Genomic DNA, 8,890 nt, shown 5'->3' with positions numbered 1-8,890 from the left:
GCTTGCGTGTGTGCAGGTAAGAAATCAGCAAGGTATTGGATTATGTAATGAGCTTCGGTGTTGCTTCTCTTTTTGTTTGTATAACCACTTCCTCACAAATGAGCTCACCTCCTCATCTTTTGCACCAAAGAGCGTATGCAGAGAACCCAGCCATCATTTCCTGTCCTTGTGTTTTCTATAAAGCCGCCGTTATCAATGAAGTTCAATACCTGCTTATCTGTGGTGAGCTGACACAGCTGAATACAGTTCAGGATTATTTTTGTCAAAATAAGACAAACCGTTTCCTGTGTGGAGAGTGAGTAATTTGTCATTTTGTGTTTATAAAAGACATAGTTGAGGGTGAGTCAGATACTTTGGATGAAATACTTGAAGGTTAAGGCACTTTTAAAAACAATTTAGAAATTATGTCTTTTCTGTATATGTTTGTATTGTCACTCAAATGGCTTAGCTGTGTTGCAGCACTTGATGCTGACAAGCAATACTGAAATACCGAGAAGCAATCTGCCTGAAAAACGCCAACAATATATTCTCCTTTTCAGCAAGAGACTTTTTGTCACATGCATGGGAGACTGCAGCAGGCAGCTGGTACTATTCACCTCACAGTTCAGCAAATAAATATTGCTTGGCGACTGAAGAATCAGCAGTGGCTGCAGATTAATAGGTTATATTTACAACTTTCATCACATTGGTGATCCTTATTTAGAAAATGTCACTATAACGCACCAGTTGCTGGAGTTTGTGGTCTATTTTAACCTTTAATAATCTGTCACTGTGTCAACAAAATGTCTTACAAGGTCAAGAAGAGCTGCAATATGCCTCAGCATTGACTATACTTGCAAATGATCTCTGCTTCTTGCCAGATCTGTCAGTACTTTTACATATAGGTGTATGGAGTATAGGTTCTGTATTATAGGGTGATAACTGATTAATTTTCATGCAGTAGGAACCACCCACAGCTTTCCATATGTTCTGTACCACATACCAGTATATATTCACATGTGTCTCTTATTTTTATTAATTACAGTACTTGGGAGTACATTGGGAAGATACAGCAATCTAGAAATGTCTTATCAATGGATTATAGTGGTATATTTTGGGGTACTGAGGTGCTTTTTGGTCACCTTATGTAATACTGTGTGTAAGGATTGTCCTAAGAATCATCTCTGTCTTCAATACTGTAGGTGGCTGAATGTCAGTCTTCTTCTTGAGAATATGGGAACAGTGTCCAGTTGAAAGTGCATTAACCTTCAGCTTTAATGGAACCTGAAAAAAAGCCAGCTAAAAAATCACTGTGATGGATTATCTACCATAGGGACTTTCAAAATCTCAACAAGTTCATTGTTTTACATACTGCACTAAAATGAATGGAAGCAAATAGTGCGCAATGAAAAACTGATTTGATTTGCATTGAATGGGCTAAAGTGTGCTGATATAGTCCTTTATTTAATCAAACATGATTTCCTGAAAATGAGTTACTGTGCAGTATGTGTATGAGTTTACTTGGCTTGTTGCTAGCCAATGGAAAAATAAACAAAAACATCAAAAGTATTAGAGAAGGCTTAGACACTTTTTTCAATGATTTTCAACACTTTTGTAAAATTCTGGTTGCCAACAGTTCATCTTGTATGATGTCTACATACTATCCTTTAAATACATACTATGCATTATTATATTATGTAAGTGCAGCTATCTGTGATGACTGGGCCAAACTCCCCAGTACTCATTATCATTATTTAAAAAGAGAACTCTGGGTATATAACAACACAAACACTTACTGTACATGAATAAATGATGGTGAAATGACATGAATTTTCCAACATATTTTACAGTGTGTGTCTTACTCCCAATCCATTTCAACTGTTTGTGTGTGTTTTTTGGCGTATGATGTCATTAGTTAGTAAATAAAATTGCAATCTGCATTTTATTGACTAATGCAACAGCACTTTGGGCACACACAATTTATTTTTGGAGCTCAGCTGGTTGACTGACAATGAAATCAAGATGATGTTATTGTCAGCAGCTAGAAACTGGACACTTGAGACACTAAACCACAAATATGAGGACACACACACTCACACTCACACACACACACACACACACACACTGAAACCTAAACACACAAAACACTGTGTAATTGTAAATCAATAAACAATTACAGTACCACCATCATAACGCACTACTTACTGACCTCAAATCCCTCAGCGCTGTGTCTCCAGTTTCCTGTTGTTTGTAAGAGAGCAGCTAAAACAATAATGAGATGGCTGTCACCTAATATGTGGACACTCGCCAATGAAGCCTCAAGGTAGCAACTATAAAGCTAGAATGTCTGTTTCTATTTTTGCATCACCAGTGTGTGAAGTTGTTTACATTTCATGTTTACTGCAGACCATATGTTCATACCTATGAGCACAAATTATAAAAAGTTTTACATGATGGTATGATTAACATGAAGTAGCTCGGACAGTGAGGTGTCCCAGTATCAAATGGTTAAGATGCATATCATATGACTGCAACATCCCCAGTTAAATTCCTACTGGGGACATTTGTTGCATGTTATACATGTCTCTGCCTCAGAGCAACATATAATGCACCTCTGAGCAAGGCACTTAATCTGTAGTTATTCCATTTCCTCAGTTAGTTAGTTAGCTGCTATTAGATTCGAAAGTGTATCCTCTGGCTGATCAGATGATTGGACCAGCTAGGTTTTCTTTTTTAAATGTATTATTATTTTAAGGAGTAGGAACTGTAGGTGTTATTTAATAGAGACCACTGCATCGGTGAGGCAGGCATGACTTAAAAGAGGGGCTTTAGCAAAAAAAAATCCAGGGTCACACAACAAAGGAGTTTATCCTGTTTCAAACGTTGGTCTGCAGCACATTCTAATGTGATCTGGCCATTCAAATATATGAAAGTGCACATTCCCAGTAAAATACCTTGTAGCGTGTTGCATTGTGCTAATTCTGCTGTTTACCAGGCAAGTGTTAAGATGGAAGGTCAAATTATTGCTGCTGCAATAACTTTTCAGTGGTGTAAAGTTCTTCCTCACAGGAGAATTAACTGCTTTGCCTTAAAGCCTTAAGGATGCCTGTGTGTGTGGGTGCAGTTGGCTGGCTGGGGCATGATGTTGGTAAAAGAATAATTTTATGAGCAGATCACCAAATTACATTGAGCATTATTTACTTGTATTGGTTGGAGTCGAGTCATCTGAAAATAAAAGATGTCCTTTCAGACTGTGATAAAACAGATGCGAAATGGAAGGACCATTTATTCTGGAAGACATTTTCCCTGCTCTGATTTCAGTTTTTAAAATGAATGATATGCAGTTTTACTCAACTTAAAAAGACAGCATTCTCCCTGATAGAGTAAAAATCCTATTGGTCACCAGTTTTAATTATTTCAGAGTCATGTTTTTGTCTGCCAGTTTGGCATGGCAGATTACTCTAAATACTAAAATACCTATGAGGCTTGGCCACCGTTACTATGGAGAAGAGGGGCCAGTCTGAGGCACAAGAAAGGAGTTCAGAATGTTGCGAACAAAATACAACACTGTAGTTGCCAATTTAATTAAAAATAAGTCAGAATCTAAAAGTGAGCAAGATAGGCAGCAGATTGTGTTTGCTGTCTTCTCAACACCATCATCTTTAGCATCTTTAGTAGCGCATATAACAGAATTTTTAGCTATATGATTAGATGGTTATTGTCAAATTGCACCTTGGAAGTTGTACTTGACTTCTAACCTTATTTTTCTATGCACACAGGCTTCTGCTTTAAACTTATCAAAGAACCAGATATTTTCAAACACGGCTGTTAATGTTTTGTACTGATGATTCAACCAGGAAACGTTCATGCCAAGCCACACCATTAGTGCTCCAACTGTGAGTTTCATATCATTGTCAATGCGAAAAATGAATGGGACTTCTACTTCTGGAGCCAGAAGCTTCTCAGCTACTCAGGTTGTCTGTCCAGCTGAAATTTCTTTGACAAAAACAGTAAATCCGTATGAGCTCTGGAGCTGCTGATCTGCAGACAGTCCTGACCTCTAAACTTGGAGAAAAGAAATGTTTCTATCACTCCAGGAGCGAATAAAAGACTAGCAGATAAGATAGATGCACACTGAACACATACTGTTCAGCTTTCTGAGTGATTTAGATGAAGACAAGGTTTTGTCAAATTCACACATCTTTATAAGACAGGACAAAATGGAAAAGGAGATCATCTGATTGTTTGAAGACATTTTCTTAAGAGAGTCACATTAATACAAAGATCTATCATGGAATACCAGTATTTTATATACTGCAGTTGTTATACCACATTTTTATATTCTGTAACATGTGTACATGGTAATATGCCAACTTTGCTTCAAAAAGTGTTCAGTTAGTTCATCCAAGTAAAGAAAAGAAAAACTTAAAATTTTCTAAACAATATTCAACTCACCATGAAAGGATTACAATACCCTGCAAATGATCACGGTCTGTGTCGTAATGTCTTTAAGCGTTTATCTTTACCACAAGAGAACACACAAAAACTCAATGCTTTGGGTAACTCATTGGATTTGATCCTGCCTTTCATATAAAATACTTGAAATAACTGAATGCTCATTAATGATTTACATAGTCCCAAGGGGGAACAGAGACAACACTGTGATACTGTGAGAATTCATGTCAAGATAATAAGGAAGAGATGTGAAGAGTTTCACTCCAAAACGCTATGTATCCAGATACAACATAAAATAAAATCGTTGCCTGAGGTTTATCTTTGAGTGTCTGAAAAATCTACAGGATCCAGTCTGCAAAAATGAGCTCATGTTGTCAACTGAGTACTTGTAATTACTAACTACATTTTAAAAGTAATATCATTTGGTTTTATTTTTTATTTTTGCTGTTCAGCTTTTTTGGGGGTCATATGTTTTGTTTTGTTTTTATTATCACATTTTGGAACAAAACTCTTCATGTTTTCCAGTTCATTAAATAATTATCCAAAATATGGAACACATAATGCAACACAATTAGCTGATCTACTTCAGTGATTATTTTTGATGTACCATCCATAAATTAACACAATCTACCTGCTTCAGTGGCTCCTCTCTGGTTGAGGCAGAAGAGGTTTTATCAGAGCAATAGACGGGTGTAAAACCTCATCATAGCTAAACATGCAAAGGCCACGAGTGCGAGGAAGAGAAGAGTGACTGTGAGTCATGTACAACTGATGAAAAATAAATCAGAATAATAAAAAAGAAGTGTTTTTATTTTCTTCTTATAAATTAAATGTGGATGAGGAAGCCATTGTGTTTCTTCTCACGGAGTGTGAAGTGACAAGATGCTGATAGTATCAATCTAGAATACTTTAAAACAATAGATTGACATTTTTGGAAATCTTATGGAGAGTTAGATGAGAAGATTGATGCACTCTCATGTTTGTCTGCTCAATATGAAGCTACAGCCGGCAGCTGGTTAGCTTAGCTTAGCTTAGCTTAACATAATGGCTGGAAACGGAGAAACAGCTAGCCCGGCTCTGTTTAAAGCTAACAAAATTTACCTACCAGCACCTGTGAAAATTACTAATTAACATGTTATACTGTAACCCCCGTAAAAATGTAACTTGTTATGATATTGTCTTATGTTATATTATGTGTGACATGTTGTCAGCTGGCAGCCTCATGGGGATGACAAAACTTAGGAGGTAATGTTTTACACTTCAAATTTTGATTAAAGAAATGGGATATAAAGAGCTGAAAGCCTGATGTCACGTTTGAGCTGGCCTCCACTAGCTTCTGTAATTCATTGCAATCTCTCATTGAACATTTTGTTCATCAATCTTAAGCATGTCCCTGGGGTATACTTTTCATATTCCTGGACAAATTGGCATCCACTTGAACTCTTGCTATTAGATGTTGAAGCCACTGTGATTACTTTCTGAGCATACGAAAAACAACTCTCATGAAAATGTACTAGTGCCACAATGTCGGTACTTACGTCAATGCAACTTACTTGTATGTACTGTATGTTTAACCTGCAATGGTCTAGGGTTTATGGGGAATGTGTCTGTTAAAGGCAGCTAATAAGTTTAGAGCTTTAGAGGTGCTGGTATGTTGATTTTGTTACCTTTGAAAAGAGCCAGGCTAGCTGTTTTCCTCTGTTTCCAGTATTTAAGGTAACCTAAGCTAACGGTCTCCTAGCTGTAGCTTCATATTTACTGTACAGAAATGTGAGCTGTATCAGGCTTCTCAACTAACTCTCAGCTAGAAAGCAAAGTGTATTTCCCCAAATGTCAAAGTGTTCCTTAAAGTTATAGATTTTCTTAAATTGAATGCGAGGCAAACACCTGCGACTAAAAATTATGGTTTTTACTCTCAGTTACAAAAGATGTTTTCATTAGAGTGGAAAAGCAGTTTCACACCAAAAAGCCTGAACATGACAGGACAGTTTCTCAAAGCGTGTGTGTATGTGTTTGAGGGGTGTGGTGTAAGATATTATTCTTACCATGAAAAGCAAATGAACTGGAAAGTGGATATGAGGTTTCATCACCTTTTTGGAAAGTGTTGTGTTGAACCATGGATTCAAACCGTTCTCCAAAGTCTTTGTGATTCAGTGTCATGGTGTTTCTAACAGTATTCACTGCCATTCACCTTCACCACATAGACAACTTACCAGTACTTACACAGGTAATTCCCAAGAGAAATCTCCTCTAGATAAGGATGAAAACAAATACCATAGCTTTATACCCAGATCACAGTCAGAAAAGGAACCAAAATAACATCAGAAAAAATAAGTTAACATAATTTTGACACATAGAATTTTACAATATGTACATTATTTTTAAATTAAAATAGATTTGTCAGTTGTCTGATTGGGTAGGTCCTCTACAGAGCACTCCTTTGTTTCAACCATCCAGTGTTGTTCCATAGAAGTTCCCATTAGAGCTCAGTGCCATCCAATCAGACTGCAAGTAAGGCTTCCATCATCAAGTCCCTGCCAATAGTTTGTCGGTGATATCTCCGGACAGGGCCGAGCCCTTAGCAACACACATGGCAGACCTTTCAACACCTTGACAAAAAGAAATAAATATAAAATATATGTAATATTTCTATATATATATTCATAAAACCAAACCCAGGGTAGATTTTAACTCTGATGTGTTCTCTCCATTAATATAATCAAACTGTGGCCCTTTTCCTATTGCCAGTCCACATTACTTCCATTTTTGTCTCCATTTTTGTGTATTTTTGCAGTTTTAGAGGAAAAAAAAAGTCTTTTTCAAACCTGTACATCTTATACGCAAGTAAACAAAATGTAAAAGTGCGTGTTTTTTGAATATGTTTTATCCACTATATCCAAAAGTGTTGCAGGCACTTAAGTCCTTCCCAAACTTTGTAGGTGTTTTTCGACAGTGGAGCAGGTTGGTTTGGTTATTCCTGGATTCGTGTAGGTCTGTCTGTCTGTATGTCTCTGTCGATCTGTCTGTCTGGCGAGGAATGGGCCATCCCAGACAACTGCTAGCCCAGGATGTCCAGGTAGACTGGCGTAGCTTTTCCCATGGCGAACAGGACCTTCTGAATGTCCTTAATGTTCAGTCGCTGCTGCGGTTCCCTCTGCCAGCAGCCAAGCATGATGTCGTACACTTCCTTAGGACAAATCCGAGGCCTCTCCAGAACCCGGCCCTGAGTTATACACTCAATAACCTGCAGAGGAGAGGGGCAGTGGAGTGAGACAGACGATTTTCTCGGACTGATTGCTTTCGTTTGTTCATAATGAGAAACCAGTGACACTGAGCATACTGTCCTTTGAGATTTGAGCTAATGAAACTGAGATGAAAGAAGTAAACAGAACACATTCAGTCTTAAATTTGTGCAATATTAAAGGGAAACAATATTTTTTTCCTGTCCCACAGCACAAAATAACAATAATACTGAATATCTGAGGGGGTAGATGTTTGTGATGTTGCTAATAGGGTGATTGATCATTTCTCGGTTGGACTTGTTCCCTAATTAGCCAGATTACTAATTGCAGTCGTGACTTTATTATTTGTGTCAATTCCATGCTACTGTAGTTTAAGAAAATGGAAAGGGGCCTATTTATGTGTAATCACTGTATTCCCACTGAAAAAGTGTGTTTTTTTTCTTTTAGGATTGTCACAACATTAATTTCTTTGCACTTCACACTTAAGTACTGATACCAGCTGAAATATGATGTGTTTTTCTGTCTTTTAATTTTTTTCAAAGGCGTAGAATAATTACCAACATAGCTGAAGAGGAAGAATATAAACTCTCCCTGTAAGACATATTATGGTGTCATGCAATTTCATGCTCTTGCAAGCTAGGAGCACAACAACACGGTGCCAGAACAAAGCATTTGATAATCTACTGCCATCTGAAGCTTAATTTTCTGGAAAGAAGGTACAACCAACCTAATCTTTGTTTAAACAAATAGGATTTTACTGTGGTTTATACTCAAGTGTCAATAGCAGTGAAAAACTGAAACAATACAAAATATTTGAACAAACCCATGGGGAAATCCTTTCCTATTGTTTCATCTGTTGCATCTGTTTACCAAGGTAAAGCACTCCTCTCTCTCCATTGTTGTGTATTGTGAGTCTCATGTCTTGCCACTAAAGTATCAGGGACCTGACAGACAGGCAACCCTGAGACTGAGACTGAAAGGATGGAGGAATCATTGATGCAAAGAAATATGGAGCCTCTTTGCATAAGTTCCCAGATCACAAACATCACAAACAAAACCAACAGTTAAAGCTGCAGTGGTCATGGCTACAGCACCAAACCAAGTGGATGTGGCAAAACATTCATGTCATCCTGAGAGTAATCAGGAATGACAGAGAATCTAGCTCATTTACAACCGTAATGGTCTTGTAACCTATGGAAAGTTTTTTGATAAAT

General features: G+C 37.4%; 1 protein-coding gene across 1 annotated transcript in view; it reads right to left on the bottom strand.

The window, feature by feature from the left end:
• Positions 1-5,467: 5,467 nt before the first annotated feature.
• The window catches only part of ntrk3b (neurotrophic tyrosine kinase, receptor, type 3b), a 180,190-nt gene continuing 176,767 nt past the window's right edge, over positions 5,468-8,890 (bottom strand). Inside the window, exon 17 of the mRNA XM_044370105.1 lies at positions 5,468-7,678. Coding sequence (XP_044226040.1) covers positions 7,493-7,678 — 186 coding nt within the window. The 3' untranslated portion in view covers positions 5,468-7,492. The remainder of the gene's footprint in view (positions 7,679-8,890) is intronic.

The sequence above is a fragment of the Thunnus albacares genome, chromosome 1 (assembly GCF_914725855.1).
Source record: "Thunnus albacares chromosome 1, fThuAlb1.1, whole genome shotgun sequence".
Lineage (NCBI taxonomy): Eukaryota > Metazoa > Chordata > Actinopteri > Scombriformes > Scombridae > Thunnus > Thunnus albacares.
This window is presented reverse-complemented; position numbering and strand designations above follow the sequence as displayed.